Below are 25,751 nucleotides of genomic sequence, written 5' to 3'. Positions count from 1 at the left end.
TAGCAGCTGAACAAAATACCACAAGGCATGCAGGTCACAGTATACAGCGAAGCGAAACATAATCAGTCCATCATATAGGGAGTCTGCTGATGAAGATCTGTTTTCTGAAGCCTTTGAGGAGCTGGTGAAAGAGATCAGTCCAGATGTCAAAGCAGGAAAGGCTTACACAATGACATTCTTGTTGAGCCGGTTCAAGTCACTGCTGCAAGAGAAGCATATTTTTGCAGAAAACTACCAAACAGAAAGACTCCAAAGCAGGTTACAAAATCACTTTCAGACGTCAATCGTCTTTCACCAAACCGAATAGGACATTGTGTTTAATATGACGATGTTGAAGTAGTGGACACAAGTCTTGCCATGGAGATTATAGCTCAATCGAAATCTCAAGATGTCATCATACCAACAAATATTGTTCCTGGTGGATTTGTTCAGATGGCAGGGGATAACAATGATTTTCTGGAGCACACATTAGATGGAAAGCAAACAACACACTCGACCACGGTACTGATGTATCAGCGACGACAGTTTGGACCAAGACCAGAGAAGTCAGTATGTGCAGATCACACTGTGAGAAAGAAAGCCTGAAAATGACAGAAAATACACAGCAAATACTAGAGTGTGGAGTATTTGGGAAACGGCCGCCTGTTAAGTTCTTCATTGAGGGCATAAAGCAGGACTGGTATGAGCACGACCAAGCAAGCAGAGACCAAATGGACTTGGATCTTGCATGGGCAATTGTTAGAATGTGTCCAACAAATCTCTTCACACTTGATTTCGTGTGTGACCCAGCAACACAAAAAATACCTAGTTGGAGTGCCTTCAATGCCCTAGTGGCACAAGGTAATCCTTGTCTAACAAGAAATTGGATATTGCTCAATGATCCCAGGATCTCCAACAGAATTTAGTGTTGTCTACACAGTTTTGAAGCAAGCTCAAAGAATGACAAACCTGCTCAGTCAACGAGACACTGTAATCACTTTCGATTTAGCCATTTACGTTAAAGCAAAAGAGCTTCAGTGGCACCACGCTGATCAATCAATCAATTTTTTTATATAGCGCCAAATCACAACAAACAGTTGCCCCAAAGCGCTTTATATTGTAAGGCAAGGCCATACAATAATTATGTAAAACCCCAATGGTCAAAACGACCCCCTGTGAGCAAGCACTTGGCTACAGTGGGAAGGAAAAACTCCCTTTTAACAGGAAGAAACCTCCAGCAGAACCAGGCTCAGGGAGGGGCAGTCTTCTGCTGGGACTGGTTGGGGCTGAGGGAGAGAACCAGGAAAAAGACATGCTGTGGAGGGGAGCAGAGATCGATCACTAATGATTAAATGCAGAGTGGTGCATACAGAGCAAAAAGAGAAAGAAACAGTGCATCATGGGAACCCCCCAGCAGTCTACGTCTATAGCAGCATAACTAAGGGATGGTTCAGGGTCACCTGATCCAGCCCTAACTATAAGCTTTAGCAAAAAGGAAAGTTTTAAGCCTGATCTTAAAAGTAGAGAGGGTGTCTGTCTCCCTGATCTGAATTGGGAGCTGGTTCCACAGGAGAGGAGCCTGAAAGCTGAAGGCTCTGCCTCCCATTCTACTCTTACAAACCCTAGGAACTACAAGTAAGCCTGCAGTCTGAGAGCGAAGCGCTCTATTGGGGTGATATGGTACTACGAGGTCCCTAAGATAAGATGGGACCTGATTATTCAAAACCTTATAAGTAAGAAGAAGAATTTTAAATTCTATTCTAGAATTAACAGGAAGCCAATGAAGAGAGGCCAATATGGGTGAGATATGCTCTCTCCTTCTAGTCCCCGTCAGTACTCTAGCTGCAGCATTTTGAATTAACTGAAGGCTTTTTAGGGAACTTTTAGGACAACCTGATAATAATGAATTACAATAGTCCAGCCTAGAGGAAATAAATGCATGAATTAGTTTTTCAGCATCACTCTGAGACAAGACCTTTCTGATTTTAGAGATATTGCGTAAATGCAAAAAAGCAGTCCTACATATTTGTTTAATATGCGCTTTGAATGACATATCCTGATCAAAAATGACTCCAAGATTTCTCACAGTATTACTAGAGGTCAGGGTAATGCCATCCAGAGTAAGGATCTGGTTAGACACCATGTTTCTAAGATTTGTGGGGCCAAGTACAATAACTTCAGTTTTATCTGAGTTTAAAAGCAGGAAATTAGAGGTCATCCATGTCTTTATGTCTGTAAGACAATCCTGCAGTTTAGCTAATTGGTGTGTGTCCTCTGGCTTCATGGATAGATAAAGCTGGGTATCATCTGCGTAACAATGAAAATTTAAGCAATACCGTCTAATAATACTGCCTAAGGGAAGCATGTATAAAGTGAATAAAATTGGTCCTAGCACAGAACCTTGTGGAACTCCATAATTAACTTTAGTCTGTGAAGAATATTCCCCATTTACATGAACAAATTGTAATCTATTAGACAAATATGATTCAAACCACCGCAGCGCAGTGCCTTTAATACCTATGGCATGCTCTAATCTCTGTAATAAAATTTTATGGTCAACAGTATCAAAAGCAGCACTGAGGTCCAACAGAACAAGGACAGAGACGAGTCCACTGTCCGAGGCCATAAGAAGATCATTTGTAACCTTCACTAATGCTGTTTCTGTACTATGATGAATTCTAAAACCTGACTGAAACTCTTCAAATAGACCATTCCTCTGCAGATGATCAGTTAGCTGTTTTACAACTACCCTTTCAAGAATTTTTGAGAGAAAAGGAAGGTTGGAGATTGGCCTATAATTAGCTAAGATAGCTGGGTCAAGTGATGGCTTTTTAAGTAATGATTTAATTACTGCCACCTTAAAAGCCTGTGGTACATAGCCAACTAACAAAGATAGATTGATCATATTTAAGATCGAAGCATTAAATAATGGTAGGGCTTCCTTGAGCAGCCTGGTAGGAATGGGGTCTAATAAACATGTTGATGGTTTGGATGAAGTAACTAATGAAAATAACTCAGACAGAACAATCGGAGAGAAAGAGTCTAACCAAATACCGGCATCACTGAAAGCAGCCAAAGATAACGATACGTCTTTGGGATGGTTATGAGTAATTTTTTCTCTAATAGTTAAAATTTTGTTAGCAAAGAAAGTCATGAAGTCATTACTAGTTAAAGTTAATGGAATACTCAGCTCAATAGAGCTCTGACTGTCAGCCTGGCTACAGTGCTGAAAAGAAACCTGGGGTTGTTCTTATTTTCTTCAATTAGTGATGAGTAGAAAGATGTCCTAGCTTTACGGAGGGCTTTTTTATAGAGCAACAGACTCTTTTTCCAGGCTAAGTGAAGATCTTCTAAATTAGTGAGACGCCATTTCCTCTCCAACTTACGGGTTATCTGCTTTAAGCTGCGAGTTTGTGAGTTAGACCACGGAGTCAGGCACTTCTGATTTAAAGCTCTCTTTTTCAGAGGAGCTACAGCATCCAAAGTTGTCTTCAATGAGGATGTAAAACTATTGACGAGATACTCTATCTCCCTTACAGAGTTTAGGTAGCTACTCTGCACTGTGTTGGTATATGGCATTAGAGAACATAAAGAAGGAATCATATCCTTAAACCTAGTTACAGCGCTTTCTGAAAGACTTCTAGTGTAATGAAACTTATTCCCCACTGCTGGGTAGTCCATCAGAGTAAATGTAAATGTTAAGAAATGATCAGACAGAAGGGAGTTTTCAGGGAATACTGTTAAGTCTTCTATTTCCATACCATAAGTCAGAACAAGATCTAAGATATGATTAAAGTGGTGGGTGGACTCATTTACTTTTTGAGCAAAGCCAATAGAGTCTAATAATAGATTAAATGCAGTGTTGAGGCTGTCATTCTCAGCATCTGTGTGGATGTTAAAATCGCCCACTATAATTATCTTATCTTATGATGAATTCAATGACACTGTGATAAGACTTGGTGGATTTCATATTGCTCTTAACTATTTGGCGGCCATTGGAAAGCTGTTCGCAAATTCTGGGATAGAGGATCTCCTTACTGAAACAGGTACATACGGGCCCAGCACAGCATCTGGCCTGCTGCACGGTAAATCGTATAACCGTGGTGTAAGAGGGCACAAATTGCTTCTTGAAGCAATGCTACGACTCCAGTGGCAGGCATTCACAGACTGGCTAAAAAACAAAGATCACAACAATGACAGCTTTACCGATTTGGAACTTGATTTTTTTTTTTTTTTTTTTTTTTGCCTTCTTGCTCTCGGTCGGTACGGTCGCATTTTTCTTTTCTTCTCCCTCCCCAATTTTCCTGCTACTGTAGCGTGTTTGTCTGTGAGGCTGCCAGCCCTGCTCCTCTGGAAAACGGCAAAATGTAACTGATCAAGTGGTCTCTGAACCCAGTTAACACTATTTTTTCTACAAGACACTCGGGAGTGGAGGACCCGACCTGTCCTGCCGGGACACGTGGCGGGTTACGTGATGGACAGCTGGCGGAGGTGGCAAGTCATGTGCCTGTACACGTTGTCTGTGGAGGACGTTGAAGATGTTTACTTATTTGGAGCTGTGGTGACCGGGTTTCTGCTGTGTGGAGCGGCCATAGCAGTGGTTTACCGGAAAATTAAGAAGGTGGAGGCGGCATTAATTGGCCCGTCCAGGCTGCCCCACATGACTGATTCGAATGGAAGGGCACACGTTGGAATCCATCTCGGGGAGAATGGCTGCACTGGAAAACCGCTTTGATCGTCAGTAATGACCACATCTCCTCTCCTCTATTCAGATGTATTTGGGAGCCACTCTGAAGTTTCAGACGGTGGAATCTTTCAGGTGTCTGTTAATCTGGATATCTATTTGGTTTCCAAACACCAGCTGCCCTTCAAGGCCGCTGGGATAAAATCCTTCCCCCGAGGAACACTCCTGATGCCTCGCTCCTCATCTCCCCAGCCTCTGTCTTCTCCCTCTTCCCAGTCCTGAGATGTTGACTGTGGGACCTTGAGACTCTGGTGGACTGATTCAGGACTGGGATCCCCCCCCAGGATGGACAAATCAGGCCTGTCGATGGCGCCAAGGGCAGCCTTCCGGGCTGTCTGTCTGAACACTGGACACATTCAAGTCTCGGCTGTCGTCTGTTGTCTGCTGTGATTTGGTTACTGTTTTCCTGTGCTATGGGGTTTTTTTTCTCCAGTGCTGCTGCGTAAGTTCAACACAGCAGCAATGGAGGTTTTTCTTTTCCCAATTCTTCCCCTGTGTGTGCTTTTATATGTGTTCATGTACCAGGCCGGCTTATGTGTGTTGTGTGTGTTATGTGTGTGTTATTTGTCTGTCATGAGGCCGGTCAAGATTTGTTCAGCCCTAGGGCAGGGATGTACATCTGGAGCTGGTCCCCAGGCGCCAAAAAGGCGACCTCTGCTCCTAACTGGCAATTAGGATGGGTAAAATGCAGTAAACACATTTCATTGTGCAGGGAACATATTCCTATGTGCATATGACAATAAACTCCTTTTGAATCCTTGAATCCCTTTGAATCCTTGATGCAATTAACAAGGCAATTTTGACTTGCAGAGAGAACACCATGAACACCACCAGTGAAATTGTACAAGAAGCATTCCATGATGTATGTACACAATTGAAAAAGCCACAAGAACTGTTTGAAGCTTTTAAAGCTGAAGGAGTGTCAAAATCAAATAGCTTCGCTTTCTGGAACTCTTATATCGAGATGATCAAAGTTTTACTTGGCTTCATCCGAGCAGAGAGAACTGCAGACTGGCAGGGACATTTATCTTTCACTGCTGCAATGGTGGCTTACTTTTTTGCCGTGGATCGACCCAATTACTGAAAATGTTTTCCAGACTACCACACAGATATGCAAAAGCTCCCGGACACACATCCTAGAGTTCATGCAGAATTAATGAATGGCAACCATCCAGTAAGTCGATCTACCCAACCATTCAGCCAGGTTTGGACAGATATGGCCCTAGAGCAAAGTGTAAACTTGGATTCAAAGAAACAAGGAGGGATCATTGGAATTACACAGAAATCCAGAGCTCTTGAACGATGGTTCCTCACTAGTCATCAAAGAGCAGCCATAAGAACAGCAACGAAGGATACGCGTGGACTGCATGGCAATGAACACATTGGAAGACACAAAGAGAGTGGGAGACAACGGATCGATCGGGATGAATCTGATGTACAGAAATTGCTGAAAGTGTTTTCTTCTGAACTGATGACAAACCCTTTCTCTCTGGAACAAAGCATCGATGGTCAAGTACTGCCACTTATGAATATTGCCACTGGTGTTGCAATGCCATCTGACCTGACGAATAACTTGGTGAACGCAGTTGAGCATGGTCGGAATCACATGAAAACGTTCATTGAGGAACGTCTAAACAAATGTTCTAAAAGTTTCTGGGATCCAGTACTACAACTAAAACTGAAAACTTTTGCTGACTTAGCTCAAAAGAAACACGTGAAAACAAAAGACGAAAAAACTCAAGTGGTTAACGCAGACAGACAACTGTTTGGACGACTGATCATATTGGCAAAATCAAGGGATGTTGACCTCAAATACATACTCACCTATGAATTGTCAGCTGTCCGTTTTCCTTGGCCCATGCAGATGGAACACTCAGAGCGTACACCAAGAGTGCCTTGCTTGCTGTACTTGAGGAAGGTGTAGATAAGTTCCATAGACTACCAAATTCAGAGCCAACACCACTCACTGCAGTCATAGTGGATGCCATGGCCATGATCCAGATGGTCAAGGTTACTGGAGTGGCAACATTTGGTGCTTTGGCAGAAAAATATTGGGAAGCTTGCACAAGAGTCCTGAGACAGAATGATTACCATCGAGTAGACATAATTTTTGATCGATATGACAAGAAACATTCGATCAAAGAATAGACACGTTTGAAATGAGGAGCTTCAACATCAGTGGAGATCAAAATTACTGGGGATAACACTCCAATTCCAAGCCAATGGAGCAATTTCCTCAACAACCCTGTCAACAAGGCAAACCTTACAAACTTTCTTTGTCAGAAGTGGACGTCAATGCACTGTCCCGAACTGTGGTTTAGAACTGGTACAAAAGACAAGCTGCGATATTTGCCAGTACATACCATCGCAAATCTGCTTGGTCCCTCTCTGTGTGCTGCACTCCCAAGATTCCATTCTTTAACTGGATGTGACAGCACCAGTGCACTCTCCGGGATAGGAAAGAAAAAGGGCTTTGACTTGCTGAAGGCCTCTTCTGAGCATCAGCAAAGCATGTCCAAACTTGGAGATAGCTTGGAACTGTCCAGTGTCAAATGTCTTGCGAAAAACTGGTTTGCAAGTTTTACTCTAAGAACGCTCGTGCTACGGCAGATGAGACCAGGTACTTTTTATTCTGCCAAAAACAGAAGCAAAATGAAAATCTACCACCAACGTCAAACAGTCTCAAACACCACATCAAGCGAGCCAATTTTCAAGCATTTGTTTGGAAGAAATGTCTGTGTGCAATCCAGAACTTGCCATCACCAACTGGGCATGGTTGGGAGCTTGTCAGTGGATCTACACATATAAGGCCAGTTCTGATGTCACAGGAGCCTGCTCCTTCAGCCATTTTAGAGCTGATTGCATGCAAGTGTAAAAAAAAAATCAGCTTGCAGGAGAACAGATCTCTGTCAGTGCAAATCAAACAACTTAGTGTGTACAGAAGCTTGCTTATGCATGGCAGGGGAATCATGTGAAAACACTCAAATTGATGTCACAGAAGACTCTGATATTGATGATTAGGGATTGTACAGCAAGTGTTATCTATGAAATGGTGTGTGCCACTTTTAAATATTCATTCTGTGGTTCATTCCTGTACACAGTCAATCAAAACCTTGTGTACAGTAAAATGTCAAATATCGTATTCTTTATATAGAACCTTTATTGTGGGCTGAAGAAAATTAGGGGGGAGGGTAATGCTTGTGGTAATAACTAAGTTTTTTGAATGTATGTGTATAACTTCTTTAATTTCATTATTTAATAGAATAATAGAGGATGATTTTGGTGTATCAAATGAACACCTAGATGTTGTAGTTTTTGAAATATTTTCATTTGTGTGTATTGGCGGCCGACAAAACCGAAATGGATTTTAGGCTGATTATTTGAGATTTTTGCATTTTGTTGTTCATAAGAGCAAATATATAGAGAGCTTTAATTCATTTGAAAGCTTGTCTCTTAGTCTTTTCCATCCAAATTGGAAGTCCCAAAAACCAGTTTTATTTGTTATTATCTATCGTCCACCTGGTCGTTACTGTGAGTTTCTCTGTGAATTTTCAGACCTTCTGTCTGACTTAGTGCTTAGCTCAGATAAGATACTTATAGTGGGCGATTTTAACATCCACACAGATGCTGAGAATGACAGCCTCAACACTGCATTTAATCTATTATTAGACTCTATTGGCTTTGCTCAAAAAGTAAATGAGTCCACCCACCACTTTAATCATATCTTAGATCTTGTTTTGACTTATGGTATGGAAATAGAAGACTTAACAGTATTCCCTGAAAACTCCCTTCTGTCTGATCATTTTTTAATAACATTTACATTTACCCTGATGGACTACCCTGCAGTGGGGAATAAGTTTCATTACACTAGAAGTCTTTCAGAAAGCGCTGTAACTAGGTTTAATGATATGATTCCTTCTTTATGTTCTCTAATGTCATATACCAACACAGAGCAGAGTAGCTACCTAAACTCTGTAAGGGAGTTAGAGTATCTCGTCAATAGTTTTACATCCTCATTGAAGACAACTTTGGATGCTGTAGCTCCTCTGAAAAAGAGAGCTTTAAATCAGAAGTGTCTGACTCCGTGGTATAACTCACAAACTCGTAGCTTAAAGCAGATAACCCGTAAGTTGGAGAGGAAATGGCGTCTCACTAATTTAGAAGATCTTCACTTAGCCTGGAAAAAGAGTTTGTTGCTCTATAAAAAAGCCCTCCGTAAAGCTAGGACATCTTTCTACTCATCACTAATTGAAGAAAATAAGAACAACCCCAGGTTTCTCTTCAGCACTGTAGCCAGGCTGACAAAGAGTCAGAGCTCTATTGAGCTGAGTATTCCATTAACTTTAACTAGTAATGACTTCATGACTTTCTTTGCTAACAAAATTTTGACTATTAGAGAAAAAATTACTCAATCATCCCAAAGATGTATCGTTATCTTTGGCTGCTTTCAGTGATGCCGGTATTTGGTTAGACTCTTTCTCTCCGATTGTTCTGTCTGAGTTATTTTCATTAGTTACTTCATCCAAACCATCAACATGTTTATTAGACCCCATTCCTGCCAGGCTGCTCAAGGAAGTCCTACCATTATTTAATGCTTCAATCTTAAATATGATCAACTTATCTTTGTTAGTTGGCTATGTACCACAGGCTTTTAAGGTGGCAGTAATTAAACCATTACTTAAAAAGCCATCACTTGACCCAGCTATCTTAGCTAATTATAGGCCAATCTCCAACCTTCCTTTTCTCTCAAAGATTCTTGAGAGGGTAGTTGTAAAACAGCTAACTGATCACCTGCAGAGGAATGGTCTATTTGAAGAGGTTCAGTCAGGTTTTAGAATTCATCATAGTACAGAAACAGCATTAGTGAAGGTTACAAATGATCTTCTTATGGCTTCGGACAGTGGACTTATCTCTGTGCTTGTTCTGTTGGACCTCAGTGCTGCTTTTGATACTGTTGACCATAAAATTCTAATACAGAGATTAGAGCATGTCATAGGTATTAAGGGCACTGCGCTGCGGTGGTTTGAATCATATTTGTCTAATAGATTACAGTTTGTTCATGTAAATGGGGAATCTTCTTCACGGACTAAAGTTAATTATGGAGTTCCACAAGGTTCTGTGCTAGGACCAATTTTATTCACTTTATACATGCTTCCCTTAGGCAGTATTATTAGACGGTATTGCTTAAATTTTCATTGTTACGCAGATGATACCCAGCTTTATCTATCCATGAAACCAGAGGACACACACCAATTAGCTAAACTGCAGGATTGTCTTACAGACATAAAGACATGGATGACCTCTAATTTCCTGCTTTTAAACTCAGATAAAACTGAAGTTATTGTACTTGGCCCCACAAATCTTAGAAGCATGGTCTCTAACCAGATCTTTACTCTGGATGGCATTTCCCTGACCTCTAGTAATACTGTGAGAAATCTTGGAGTCATTTTTGATCAGGATATGTCATTCAAAGCGCATATTAAACAAATATGTAGGACTGCCTTTTTGCATTTACGCAATATCTCTAAAATCAGAAAGGTCTCGTCTCAGAGTGATGCTGAAAAACTAATTCATGCATTTATTTCCTCTAGGCTGGACTATTGTAATTCATTATTATCAGGTTGTCCTAAAAGTTCCCTAAAAAGCCTTCAGTTGATTCAAAATGCTGCAGCTAGAGTACTGACGGGGACTAGCAGGAGAGAGCATATCTCACCCGTGTTGGCCTCTCTTCATTGGCTTCCTGTTAATTCTAGAATAGAATTTAAAATTCTTCTTCTTACTTATAAGGTTTTGAATAATCAGGTCCCATCTTATCTTAGGGACCTCGTAGTACCATATTACCCCATTAGAGCGCTTCGCTCTCAGACTGCAGGCTTACTTGTAGTTCCTAGGGTTTGTAAGAGTAGAATGGGAGGCAGAGCCTTCAGCTTTCAGGCTCCTCTCCTGTGGAACCAGCTCCCAATTCAGATCAGGGAGACAGATACCCTCTCTACTTTTAAGATTAGGCTTAAAACTTTCCTTTTCGCTAAGGCTTATAGTTAGGGCTGGATCAGGTGACCCTGGACTATCCCTTGGTTATGCTGCTTTAGACGTAGACTGTGGGGGGGTTCCCATGATGCACTGTTTCTTTCTCTTTTTGCTCTGTATGCATCACTCCGCATTTAATCATTAGTGATCGATCTCTGCCCCCTTCCACAGCATGTCTTTATCCTGGTTCTTTCCCTCGGCCAAAGCCAGTCTCAGCAGAAGACTGCCCCTCCCTGAGCCTGGTTCTGCTGGAGGTTTCTTCCTGTTAAAAGGGAGTTTTTCCTTCCCACTGTAGCCAGGTGCTTGCTCACAGGGGGTCGTTTTGACCGTTGGGGTTTTTCATAATTATTGTGTGGCCTTGCCTTACAATATAAAGCGCCTTGGGGCAACTGTTTGTTGTGATTTGGCGCTATATAAAAAAAAGGTTGATTGATTGATTGATATATGACTACCAAATGTTATTGGTCATTTTTATCTTTCAATTCCTCACATTTTGACACCAAAAACATGTCTATAGCTTAATTATTTTGCAAGATATTAACATTTATAGCAAATTTCGTTTCCACCGTTTCACCGTGTGTCGTTGGTATATTCCAATCCTGACAGCAAATTACCTATACCACAATTTATGACTACAACAGGGCTAGGTATGTTTCTTAGGTGTGTCCCAACCTGGGAAAAAAGTCAAACCAAATAAATACTGGGTGTGCTACGTCAGTATATGCCACCATCATACTGCTCTTGGACTATATTTATTTATTTATGCTCATTGTTAGTTGGTTTAATCTTTTCTGTTTTGTTTCATCAAATTCTTTTTGTCTGTTTCTCTAAAACTGTATTGTGACATTATCAGTTATTATTACTATTACAGTTGTTGTTGCTATTATTATTATTGATATATACAATGAGGAAAATAAGCATTTGAACACCAGTGACCATCTGGATGATCTAGGGGAGGCATGGGAGAAAATCATGTGGTCAGGTGAGACTTAGAATAGAGCTTTTTGGAATCAACTCCACTTACCATGTTTAGAGGATGAGAACAACCCCAAGAAAACCGTCCCAACCGTGAAGCATGGGGGTGGAAACATCATACTCTGGGGTGCTCTTCTACATAGGGGACAGGACGACTCCACCGTATTGAAGGGAGGACGGATGGGGTCATGTTTTGCAAGACTTTAGCAAACAACTTCCTTCCCTCAGTAAGAGCATTGAAGATGGGTCATGGCTGGGTCTTCCAGCATGACAATGACCCCAAACACACAGCCAGGGCAACTAAGGAGGGGCTCTGTAAGAAGCATTTCTAGGTCCTGGAGTGGCCTGTCTCCAGACCTGAACTCAATAGAAAATCTTTGGAGGGAGCTGAAACTCCAAACCTGAAAGATTTGGAGAAGATCTGTATGGAGGAGTGGACCAAAATCCCTTCTGCAGTGTGTGCAAACCTGGTGAAAAACTACAGGAAATGTTTGACCTCTGTAATTGCAAACAAAGGCTACTGTACCAAATATTAACATTGATTTTCACAGGTGTTCAAATACTTATTTGCAGCATTAACATACAAATAAATTGTTAAAAAAAAAAAAAAAAATCATACATTGTGATTTCCGGATTTTTTTTTTTTTTTTTTTTTTTTTTTTTTTTTTTTTTTTTTAAGATTATGTCTCTCACAGTGGACATGCACCTAACAGGAAAATTTCAGACCCCTCCATGATTTCTAAGTGGGAGAACTTGCAAAATCCCAGGGTGTTCAAATACTTATTTTCCTCACTGTAAATAAAAATAAATGAATAAAATATTACAATTTGTAATACATTTGACTTTTTTACAGCTTAATGCTAACTTTAACATTGAAAACGCCATAGACGGGCTAACGCGTTAGCATCGGTCCCATTTTTAAGTTATAAAATACATCTATCAACTGTTTCAGAAGACCATCACAGGTCGGTTTAACATAAAAAGGTAAATATTACTCACAGATATATGCTCTTTGGGGTTTTAGCGGGGAAAATTTAAGATAAAGTGAAATAAAGCAAAGAACCAAAACAGCAGATCGACACATTGCTTCATTGGTCCAATGTAAAGCCACACCCTGCTCTACTTGGGGAAGGTCTGCCAATGTTCCCACGAAGACAGAGAAGAGAAGAAGGACTGTGGCTCATAGCGCAGGAGTGAAAATTCACACAGTCCCTTCCTCCGCAGTCCACGCTGACATTGCTGCTGCTTTGATTAGCGCAGAACGGGATGTTGCTTTGACAGTGAGAGTATCATATTTTGGCCCCAAAACACACAACACCACATGCGTGCGTATGGGTGGTTAAATTTTCCAAATGACGGAAATCCGTCGTGGTCACGGAGAACTTTAACCCATGGCCAAAGGCAACTTTAGAGTAATTGACATGTTTTTCACACACTCAATTCAAGGGACATTTCATGCTGCAGCATGAATGTTTTGACTAATCTAAACATTCAAAATCTAATGTTTTGACTGTACAGTTATAATTTGGGTGGCACAGTCAGATGTCATGTGCAGTTTTCAGTTTACCTCAACTGGCAGTAATAAAAAAGTACTTGTTTTCCAAAAAGCTAAGATATCTGCATGCAGCTCAAAGCAGAAACCACAGTTGTCAGCAACACATGACATCTCACTGTGGCACTTCCTCTGTTTGGCTGTTTACGTTAACATATTAAAAAAAAAAAAAAAAAAAGACACCACCTACATTGTCTTGTTGTGCTTTGCCATCATCTTCATAACACTGCAGATCGATGGTGATCAATCCATGGGAGTGGATACGCAGAACAACAAGCCTACACAACCATGAGACACGGAGACAAAACAAAAACATAATTAAAACAAAAATTTCCTTTATAAAATAAATACAAATTATGAAATTAATGAAGTATATAAAATCTCCCAAATAATCACAACTATTTTACTAGGTTTCTTTAGTCACAGTATTTATGAAATATGAGTTGATAAATAAAAAATAAAATAAAAATACAAAGTTTGTGGCTGAGCACCTGAGTGAGGAAAGTGCCTTAAAACAGTGATTACCCATAGATTTATTTGTTCATGGGTCTTGAAAAGTCGTAACGCAACGTTAACATGAGCATGAAAACTCACCAGCATCACATAACGCAATTCGAACGAGAGTCACATAAGGCGATGCTAATGGGTAACTTGAACATGAGCTGAGTGCCTCCACTGTGAGCAGGAGAATTAAATTCAGCAGGATGCAGTTGTGTTGCAAATTATGCATTTATTATTCATGAATAATTGTGTCCAGTCTGGTTCACACAAAGTAATGTGGAGTTGCCTCAGGAAGGGCATCCGGCGTAAAACTTGTGCCAATTCAACATGCAGATCCACCTTGGATTTGCTGTGGCGACCCCAAGTGCAAACAAGGGAGCAGCTGAAGGGACTTACTAGTCTGGTTCACACAAAGTACAGCTGACTGTAAATCTCAGTAAAATAATGCAGTCATAATACTGTGCACCCTAAGGTGGTTCTTTGGTGATTATATCCAAGAGACAATCACGGTATAGATATCTCAACCCCCCGCCAAAAAAAAAAAAAAAAAAAAAAAAAAAATTACAAATGAAAAATTGCTAGACTGACCAAAGAAGACCTTGTCAAAATAAAGTGTGTTTCAAACAAGGAATGTGTGCATGTGTATTTTATTTTTACCAGCCATTTTTGTTTACAAAAGTAGCAACGTATCCATGGCCTGCTGTGTCAAGGACCGTCTCTGTCATTTCCAGTTCATCAAAGATGGATCGTACCTGATTGAAGATGTCACCATCAACTTAAAAAAAGAGGGGGTGGGGAGCAGGGGGCAGAGAAAAAGAAAAAAAAAAAAGACATTCAGCACAAGTAGCTTTCAATGCCAAAGCTGCAAGGAATTATCCAATACTCACCATGAAAATCACATAATTGAGTGTTTTAATTATGTGAAAAACAAGTGGAAGTGCATCTGCTTGTGTCATCACTTTTGGTCACCTGAATTCTGACAGCTGACTTGCCAGTATATTGGAAAGACAGCCATACAAAATCAAAGGAATACTCTGCTCTGAATATTTTGAATGGATTCCTCTCAAAAATTAACTACGCAAGTTTGGATGGTTTGTCTGCATGTGTATATGTCCAGTCCAAGACCAGTCTGGGAGCATGCACTGGTGCAGGCAGACATACGGTCTACGCCCACATCTCTACAATAACCATCTATCTGCTGCAGCCAGGTGAAATGTGGACATTCCCTTAAGCCTGGCTCACACGACAGGATTTAAAAATTATTTTTAGGTTTCCAAAACCTGAGAGACCACACACGTGCAGATAAAAAAAAAAAAAAAAAAAATCATAGATCTGACAGGTTTGGTCGTACAGTGTGTGGTGTTCAGCCACACGGAGGACAACAACACCACACACGAACAGATTTCACACACAAACATTTCCAGCTCAGACAGGAAATCTCGCAACGTCTCTCGAGATTAAACATGACTTCAGAGTAAACAAACGGAGATACTTTGTTGACTATTTAAAACAGAGGGAAAAAAGATACAAAAAGAAAAAGAAATGGCGTTCTTTAAAGGAGTGGAGACAACGCAACCACCGGACTTTCTGGTAAGTCAGAACAGCTGTTTTGATTTTATTTTCCACTCCGTGCGTCCGTCACCTCGCTTTTCTGATTGGCTACACATCACATTCAGCAGGCTGTGTGCTTGTTTGGGGTCGGAGGACACAACACGCTGCGATATCGGGCCAAATAAATCAAACATGTTGAATATCCCTGATTTAGTAATATCTCCTGATGTCCTTCCAAGCAGATCAGAGCGCTCTGAACACACCACACACGGGAGGAATATCTGATAAGATTATCTTTGACATCATCACGATTGTCGGGGCGTCCTTAAGATTGTCGGAAAGGGAAGATCGGGTCCGATATTGGCCTAATTATCCTGCCGTGTGAACCCAGCCTTAGCCTTCTGCAGCTACTGGTGCCAACACTCAGGCACCTGTGCATACACTACATCATATTTTTATTATTAAAACATAAAGGTATTAATAAAGTTTTCCATGGCATTTTTTTGTTTTGTTTTAGAAAAGTGATCCTTCTGGAGGACTAGGACGTTCTCTGAACAAGGTCAGGTTAGAGCTGCGGGTGGGGTGGTGGTGGGGTTATGGGTAGAGCTGCCATGACTAGTCGACTATTGAAACCGTCAACAACTAATTTAATAGTTGACGAGTCATTTGCTTTGAACCTTGAACCAATGAAGCAGTGCTTCGATCTGCTGCTTCATTTCCTTTGCTTAGTTCCTCTTCAGAAGCGGCAACTCCGCTTCTAATCCCCTCTCAAAGCCATTAAAATATGTCAATCGTGAGTCACTTTTGTTCGGATTCAAGTGACTAACTGGGACTCCTGTCTTGTGAGACAGAAGCAAGAATTGTCCTCTGTTCCGCTGCCGAGTCAAGTTAGAAAGAGAGTCCGCTCGGAATGAATAACTTCAAAGTGAATCACGCTTAAATTAAAAAACACCTCTTTCTAAATGTAATACAAACAAACTGCAATCGATTAAAAAATTTTTTTTTCCTCTCAAAATGAGACGTCCTGGATGATGTGCAGCAGTCCAAGACTGTATGGCTGCAGACCTGCAGACTCCAGCAAAGGGCTTAGTAGGGATGTGAATCTTACAACAACTCACGAATCAATTCGATTCTGATTCTTGGGGTGACGATTCGATTCAGAATCGATTTTCGATTCAAAGAGCTCTGAGAAATAGTTATATTACTTAAATGTTTATGTTTAAGAAAATGCAACTTTACAAGGTTAATCAAGTGATTCTAAATTTGTAAATTTACACTCAACAAAAATATAAACGCAACACTTTTGGTTTTGCTCCCATTTTGTATGAGATGAACTCAAAGATCTAAAACTTTTTCCACATACACAATATCACCATTTCCCTCAAATATTGTTCACAAACCAGTCTAAATCTGTGATAGTGAGCACTTCTTTGCTGAGATAATCCATCCAACCTCACAGGTGTGCCATACCAAGATGCTGATTAGACACCATGATTAGTGCACAGGTGTGCCTTAGACTGCCCACAATAAAAGGCCACTCTGAAAGGTGCAGTTTTATTACATAGCACAATGCCACAGATGTCGCAAGATTTGAGGGAGCGTGCAGTTGGCATGCTGACAGCAGGAATGTCAACCAGAGCTGTTGCTCGTGTATTGAATGTTCATTTCTCTACCATAAGCCATCTCCAAAGGCGTTTCAGAGAATTTGGCAGTACATCCAACCAGCCTCACAACTGCAGACCACGTGTAACCACACCAGCCCAGGACAACCACATCCAGCATGTTCACCTCCAACATCGTCTGAGACCAGCCACTCGGACAGCTGCTGAAACAATCGGTTTGCATAACCAAAGAATTTCTGCACAAACTGTCAGAAACCGTCTCAGGGAAGCTCATCTGCATGCTCGTCGTCCTCATCGGGGTCTCTACCGGACTCCAGTTCGTCGTCGTAACCGACTTGAGTGGGCAAATGCTCACATTCACTGGTGTTTGGCACGTTGGAGAGGTGTTCTCTTCACGGATGAATCCCGGTTCACACTGTTCAGGGCAGATGGCAGACAGCGTGTGTGGCGTCGTGTGGGTGAGCGGTTTTCTGATGTCAATGTTGTGGATCGAGTGGCCCATGGTGGCGGTGGGGTTATGGTATGGGCAGGCGTCTGTTATGGACGAAGAACACAGGTGCATTTTATTGATGGCATTTTGAATGACAGGGATACCGTGACGAGATCCTGAGGCCCATTGTTGTGCCATACATCCAAGAACATCACCTCATGTTGCAGAAGGATAATGCACGGCCCCATGTTGCAACGATCTGTACACAATTCTTGGAAGCTGAAAATGTCCCAGTTCTTGCATGGCCGGCATACTAACCGGACATGTCACCCATTGAGCATGTTTGGGATGCTCTGGACCGGCGTATACGACAGCGTGTACCACTTCATGCCAATATCCAGCAACTTCGCACAGCCATTGAAGAGGAGTGGACCAACATTCCACAGGCCACAATTGACAACCTGATCAACTCTATGCGAGGGAGATGTGTTGCACTGCATGAGGCAAATGGTGGTTACACCAGATACTGACTGGTATCCCCCCCCAATAAAACAAAACTGCACCTTTCAGAGTGGCCTTTTATTGTGGACAGTCTAAGGCACACCTGTGCACTAATCATGGTGTCTAATCAGCATCTTGATATGGCACACCTGTGAGGTGGGATGGATTATCTCAGCAAAGGAGAAATGCTCACTATCACAGATTTAGACTGGTTTGTGAACAATATTTGAGGGAAATGGTGATAGTGTATGTGGAAAAAGTTTTAGATCTTTGAGTTCATCTCATACAAAATGAGAGCAAAACCAAAAGTGTTGCGTTTATATTTTTGTTGAGTGTATTTATCTGCTTTGCTCGTTCAGAGTTGGCTGGCAGTTTAGCAAAGTGATGGAGTGTGCGCTGGTCAGTAGTCGGCAGAGACTGCTGCTCTGCTTCTTTTAGCTCTGGGTGATGGCGTAGCATGTGGGCTTGCGGATTTGAAATGTTTTCGAAGTACTTGACTTTCATTTTGCAGATTTTGCACACTGCACAAGTCATGTCAAGCTCCTTCTTACACAGCAAATAATAAAATCCAAAATGCGCCCAAACATTTGAATTCAGCAAAGAAGGTGCTGGCTGAAGTAGTTCTTCGTCTGCCATGCAAAGCTGCAGCTCACGAATGTTTGAAGCACGCCGGACCCTCCCCTCCTGGGGACACTGTAGTAAGGAGGCCGTTGCCTAACAAACAGTACAAGCAGAGAGTAAGCAAGAAAAGGTTTTAAAAATGCTTTTTAAAAAAATCGATTCTCTGACATTTCAGATAGATTCAGAACCTTAATAAATAAGAATCTCAATTCGGCATGAATCGATTTTTTCCGGCACCCCTACAGCTGAACTCAGCTCAGACGTATGGAGTAACATCCATTCCGTGAAATGCTTTTGATTAAAAACTACAGATTTTTTCTATCTATGTCCAGAGATCTAGGATCAACCATGTAAAGTTTATTTATGTCCAGAGATCAATTTCATATTTATTTACTTTAGGACTCAAAATGTTGTTGACATAGAAAACCTGTAAAGCCTACTTGTAGCACACAGAAAATTCACAGGAGGTATCGATAAGGAATCGATAATGGTATCAATAAATAAAATGCAATAAGCTGCAATTTACGTATGATCCGACTAATCACAAAAATTATTGTTGATTAGTCGACTATCAAAAGTCTTTTGTGGCAGCTCCAGTTATGGGCACTATCACTTGGCCCATTAAGGGAACCAAAAATATATACAACTCCTGGCAAAAATTATGGAATCACCGGCCACAGAGGATGTTCATTCAGTTGTTTAATTTTGTAGAAAAAAGCAGATCACAGACATGACACAAAACTAAAGTCATTTCAAATGGCAACGTTCTGGCTTTAAGAAACACTATAAGAAATCAAGAAAAAAAATTGTGGCAGTCAGTAACGGTTACTTTTGTAGACCAAGCAGAGGGGAAAAAAATATGGACTCACTCAAATCTGAGGAATAAATTATGGAATCACCCTGTAAATTTTCATCCCCAAAACTAACACCTGCATCAAATCGGACCTGCTCGTTAGTCTGCATCTAAAAAGGAGTGATCACACCTTGGAGAGCTGTTGCACCAAGTGGAGTGACATGAATCATGGCTCCAACATGAGAGATGTCAATTGAAACAAAGGAGAGGATTATCAAACTCTTAAAAGAGGGTAAATCATCACGCAATGTTGCAAAAGATGTTGGTTGTTCACAGTCAGCTGTGTCTAAACTCTGGACCAAATACAAACAACACGGGAAGGTTGTTAAAGGCAAACATACTGGTAGACCAAGGAAGACATCAAAGCGTCAAGACAGAAAACTTAAAGCAATATGTCTCAAAATATGAAAATGCACAACAAAACAAATGAGGAACGAATGGGAGGAAACTGGAGTCAACGTCTGTGACCGAACTGTAAGAAACAGCCTAAAGGAAATGGGATTTACATACAGAAAAGCTAAACGAAAGCCATCATTAACACCTAAACACAAAAAAACAAGGTTACAATGGGCTAAGGAAAAGCAATCGTGGCTCTCACTGCGGTATTGTATCACTTCCTGTTCCGGAGCACAGCGGTGTTTTTCTGTATCTGTTAGCTGTTTAATCTGCGCAGTTAGATTGATCTAGTTATCTAGATTACGATTTGTTTCCCAGTGTAATCTTTACGTGCCTTAACTAAAGCACTCCCTCTGCTGAATCACCTCTAAATTATTTACACATTATTCACTTTGCGTGTTTTTAGGAATCCGCTAGCTTAGCGTAGCTACTAGCTCTTAGCCGATTTAGCATGGCGGCTTCTCCTGTCTCTCCCGCACTTTTCTGCTTTGGGTGTGAAATGTTTAGTTATTCCTCGGCCTCCTTTAGCAGTAATGGTACTTGTAATAAGTGTAGCTTATTCGTAGCTTTGGAGGCCAGGCTGGGCGAATTGGAGACTCGGCTCCGCACCGTGGAAAATTCTTCAGCTAGCCAGGCCCCTGTAGTCGGTGCGGACCAAGGTAGCCGTTAGTTACCCCCTGGCAGATCCCGAGCAGCCGGGAAAGCAGGCCGGCTGGGTGACTGTGAGGAAGAAGCGTAGTTCTAAACAGAAGCCCTGTGTACACCGCCAACCCGTTCACATTTCTAACCGTTTTCCCCACTCGACGACACACCCGCCGAGGATCAAACTCTGGTTATTGGCGACTCTGTTTTGAGAAATGTGAAGTTAGCGACACCAGCAACCATAGTCAATTGTCTTCCGGGGGCCAGAGCAGGCGACATTGAAGGAAATTTGAAACTGCTGGCTAAGGCTAAGCGTAAATTTGGTAAGATTGTAATTCACGTCGGCAGTAATGACACCCGGTTACGCCAATCGGAGGTCACTAAAATTAACATTGAATCGGTGTGTAACTTTGCAAAAACAATGTCGGACTCTGTAGTTTTCTCTGGGCCCCTCCCCAATCGGACCGGGAGTGACATGTTTAGCCGCATGTTCTCCTTGAATTGCTGGCTGTCTGAGTGGTGTCCAAAAAATGAGGTGAGCTTCATAGATAATTGGCGAATCTTCTGGGGAAAACCTGGTCTTGTTAGGAGAGACGGCATCCATCCCACTTTGGATGGAGCGGCTCTCATTTCTAGAAATCTGGCCAATTTTCTTAAATCCTCCAAACCGTGACTATCCAGGGTTGGGACCAGGAAGCAGAGCTGTAGACTTACACACCTCTCTGCAGTTTCTCTCCCCCTGCCATCCCCTCATTACCCCATCCCCGTAGAGACGGTGTCTGCTCCCAGACCACCAATAACCAGCAAAAATCTATTTAAGCATAAAAATTCAAAAAGAAAAAATAATATAGCACCTTCAACTGCACCACAGACTAAAACAGTTAAATGTGGTCTATTAAACATTAGATCTCTCTCTTCTGTCCCTGTTGGTAAATGATATAATAATTGATCAACATATTGATTTATTCTGCCTTACAGAAACCTGGTTACAGCAGGATGAATATGTTAGTTTAAATGAGTCAACACCCCCGAGTCACATTAACTGCCAGAATGCTCGTAGCACGGGCCGGGGGATTAGCAGCAATCTTCCATTCCAGCTTATTAATTAATCAAAAACCCAGACAGAGCTTTAATTCATTTGAAAGCTTGACTCTTAGTCTTGTCCATCCAAATTGGAAGTCCCAAAAACCAGTTTTATTTGTTATTATCTATCGTCCACCTGGTCGTTACTGTGAGTTTCTCTGTGAATTTTCAGACCTTTTGTCTGACTTAGTGCTTAGCTCAGATAAGATAATTATAGTGGGCGATTTTAACATCCACACAGATGCTGAGAATGACAGCCTCAACACTGCATTTAATCTATTATTAGACTCTATTGGCTTTGCTCAAAAAGTAAATGAGTCCACCCACCACTTTAATCATATCTTAGATCTTGTTCTGACTTATGGTATGGAAATAGAAGACTTAACAGTATTCCCTGAAAACTCCCTTCTGTCTGATCATTTCTTAACATTTACATTTACTCTGATGGACTACCCAGCAGTGGGGAATAAGTTTCATTACACTAGAAGTCTTTCAGAAAGCGCTGTAACTACGTTTAAGGATATGATTCCTTCTTTATGTTCTCTAATGCCATACACCAACACAGTGCAGAGTAGCTACCTAAACTCTGTAAGTGAGATAGAGTATCTCATCAATAGTTTTACATCCTCATTGAAGACAACTTTGGATGCTGTAGCTCCTCTGAAAAAGAGAGCTTTAAATCAGAAGTGCCTGACTCCGTGGTATAACTCACAAACTCGTAGCTTAAAGCAGATAACCCGTAAGTTGGAGAGGAAATGGCGTCTCACTAATTTAGAAGATCTTCACTTAGCCTGGAAAAAGAGTCTGTTGCTCTATAAAAAAGCCCTCCGTAAAAGTAGGACATCTTTCTACTCATCACTAATTGAAGAAAATAAGAACAACCCCAGGTTTCTTTTCAGCACTGTAGCCAGGCTGACAAAGAGTCAGAGCTCTATTGAGCTGAGTATTCCATTAACTTTAACTAGTAATGACTTCGTGACTTTCTTTGCTAACAAAATTTTAACTATTAGAGAAAAAATTACTCATAACCATCCCAAAGACGTATCGTTATCTTTGGCTGCTTTCAGTGATGCCGGTATTTGGTTAGACTCTTTCTCTCCGATTGTTCTGTCTGAGTTATTTTCATTAGTTACTTCATCCAAACCATCAACATGTTTATTAGACCCCATTCCTACCAGGCTGCTCAAGGAAGCCCTACCATTATTTAATGCTTCGATCTTAAATATGATCAATCTATCTTTGTTAGTTGGCTATGTACCACAGGCTTTTAAGGTGGCAGTAATTAAACCATTACTTAAAAAGCCATCACTTGACCCAGCTATCTTAGCTAATTATAGGCCAATCTCCAACCTTCCTTTTCTCTCAAAAATTCTTGAAAGGGTAGTTGTAAAACAGCTAACTGATCATCTGCAGAGGAATGGTCTATTTGAAGAGTTTCAGTCAGGTTTTAGAATTCATCATAGTACAGAAACAGCATTAGTGAAGGTTACAAATGATCTTCTTACGGCCTCGGACAGTGGACTCATCTCTGTGCTTGTTCTGTTAGACCTCAGTGCTGCTTTTGATACTGTTGACCATAAAATTTTATTACAGAGATTAGAGCATGCCATAGGCATTAAAGGCACTGCGCAGCGGTGGTTTGAATCATATTTGTCTAATAGATTACAATTTGTTCATGTAAATGGGGAATCTTCTTCACAGACTAAAGTTAATTATGGAGTTCCACAAGGTTCTGTGCTAGGACCAATTTTATTCACTTTATACATGCTTCCCTTAGGCAGTATTATTAGACGGTATTGCTTAAATTTTCATTGTTACGCAGATGATACCCAGCTTTATCTATCCATGAAGCCAGAGGACACACACCAATTAGCTAAACTGCAGGATTGTCTTACAGACATAAAGACATGGATGACCTCTAATTTCCTGCTTTTAAACTCAGATAAAACTGAAGTTATTGTACTTGGCCCCACAAATCTTAGAAACATGGTGTCTAACCAGATCCTTACTCTGGATGGCATTACCCTGACCTCTAGTAATACTGTGAGAAATCTTGGAGTCATTTTTGATCAGGATATGTCATTCAAAGCGCATATTAAACAAATATGTAGGACTGCTTTTTTGCATTTACGCAATATCTCTAAAATCAGAAAGGTCTTGTCTCAGAGTGATGCTGAAAAACTAATTCATGCATTTATTTCCTCTAGGCTGGACTACTGTAATTCATTATTATCAGGTTGTCCTAAAAGTTCCCTAAAAAGCCTTCAGTTAATTCAAAATGCTGCAGCTAGAGTACTGACGGGGTCTAGAAGGAGAGCATATCTCACCCATATTGGCCTCTCTTCATTGGCTTCCTGTTAATTCTAATTAAAATTCTTCTTCTTACTTATAAGGTTTTGAATAATCAGGTCCCATCTTATCTTAGGGACCTCGTAGTACCATATCACCCCAATAGAGCGCTTCGCTCTCAGACTGCAGGCTTACTTGTAGTTCCTAGGGTTTGTAAGAGTAGAATGGGAGGCAGAGCCTTCAGCTTTCAGGCTCCTCTCTTGTGGAACCAGCTCCCAATTCAGATCAGGGAGACAGACACCCTCTCTACTTTTAAGATTAGGCTTAAAACTTTCCTTTTTGCTAAAGCTTATAGTTAGGGCTGGATCAGGTGACCCTGAACCATCCCTTAGTTATGCTGCTATAGACGTAGACTGCTGGGGGGTTCCCATGATGCACTGTTTCTTTCTCTTTTTGCTCTGTATGCACCACTCTGTATTTAATCATTAGTGATCGATCTCTACTCCCCTCCACAGCATGTCTTTTTCCTGGTTCTCTCCCTCAGCCCCAACCAGTCCCAGCAGAGGACTGCCCCTCCCTGAGCCTGGTTCTGCTGGAGGTTTCTTCCTGTTAAAAGGGAGTTTTTCCTTCCCACTGTAGCCAAGTGCTTGCTCACAGGGGGTCATTTTGACCGTTGGGGTTTTACATAATTATTGTATGGCCTTGCCTTACAATATAAAGCGCCTTGGGGCAACTGTTTGTTGTGATTTGGCGCTATATAAAAAAATTGATTGATTGACTGATTGACTGTGGATGACTGGATGAAAGTCATATTCAGTGATGAATCTCGAATCTGCATTGGGCAAGGTAATGACGCTGGAACTTTTGTTTGTTGCCTTTCCAATGAGATTTATAAAGATGACTGCCTGAAGAGAACATGTAAATTTCCACAGTCATTGATGATATGGGGCTGCATGTCAGGTAAAGGCACTGGGGAGATGGCTGTCATTACATCGTCAATAAACGCACAAGTTTACGTTGATATTTTGGACACTTTTCTTATCCCATCAATTGAAAGGATGTTTGGGGATGATGAAATCATTTTTCAAGATGATAATGCATCTTGCCATAGAGCAAAAACTGTGAAAACATTCCTTGCAAAAAGACACATAGGGTCAATGTCATGGCCTGCAAATATTCCGGATCTTAATCCAATTGAAAATCTTTGGTGGAAGTTGAAGAAAATGATCCATGACAAGGCTGCAACCTGCAAAGCTGATCTGGCAACAGCAATCAGAGAAAGTTGGAGCCAGATTGATGAAGAGTACTGTTTGTCACTCATTAAGTCCATGCCTCAGAGACTGCAAGCTGTTATAAAAGCCAGAGGTGGTGCAACAAAATACTAGTGATGTGTTGGAGTGTTCTTTTGTTTTTCATGATTACATAATTTTTTCCTCAGAATTGAGTGATTCCATATTTTTTCCCCTCTGTTTGTTCTAAAAAAAAATAACCGTTACTGACTGCCACAATGTTTTTTCCTGATTTCTTATAGTTTTTCTTAAAACCAGAAAGTTGCCGTTTGAAATGACTTTAGTTGTGTCAAGTCTGTGATCTGCTTTTTTTCTACAAAATTAAACAAATGAATGAACATCCTCCGAGGCCGGTGATTCCATAATGTTTGCCAGGGGTTGTATAACCCCAATTCCAATGAAGTTGGGACGTTGTGTAAAATGTAAATAAAAACAGAATATAATAATTTGCAAATCCTCTTTAACCTATATTCAATTGAATACACCACCAAGAAGTTATTTAATGTTCAAACTGATAAACTTTATTGTTTTTGTGCAAGTATTTGCTCATTTTGAAATGGATGCCTGTAACGCGTTTCAAAAAAGTTGGGACAGTGTTATGTTTACCACTGTGTTACATCACCTTTCCTTCTAACAACACTCAATAAGCGTTTGGGAACTGAGGACAATAATTGATGAAGCTTTGTAGGTGGAATT

General features: G+C 41.0%; 1 protein-coding gene across 1 annotated transcript in view; it reads right to left on the bottom strand.

Moving 5' to 3' along the window:
• sms (spermine synthase) overlaps positions 1–25,751 on the bottom strand; it is a 79,279-nt gene that overhangs the window by 34,791 nt on the left and 18,737 nt on the right. The window contains exons 2-3 of the mRNA XM_034178468.1: positions 14,436–14,553; positions 13,468–13,555 (exon numbers count right to left, since the gene is read on the bottom strand). Coding sequence (XP_034034359.1) covers positions 13,468–13,555; positions 14,436–14,553 — 206 coding nt within the window. The remainder of the gene's footprint in view (positions 1–13,467; positions 13,556–14,435; positions 14,554–25,751) is intronic.

This window comes from Thalassophryne amazonica, chromosome 9, assembly GCF_902500255.1.
Source record: "Thalassophryne amazonica chromosome 9, fThaAma1.1, whole genome shotgun sequence".
Lineage (NCBI taxonomy): Eukaryota > Metazoa > Chordata > Actinopteri > Batrachoidiformes > Batrachoididae > Thalassophryne > Thalassophryne amazonica.
Note: the sequence above shows the minus strand (reverse complement) of the source record. Positions and strands in the feature narration are given on the sequence as shown.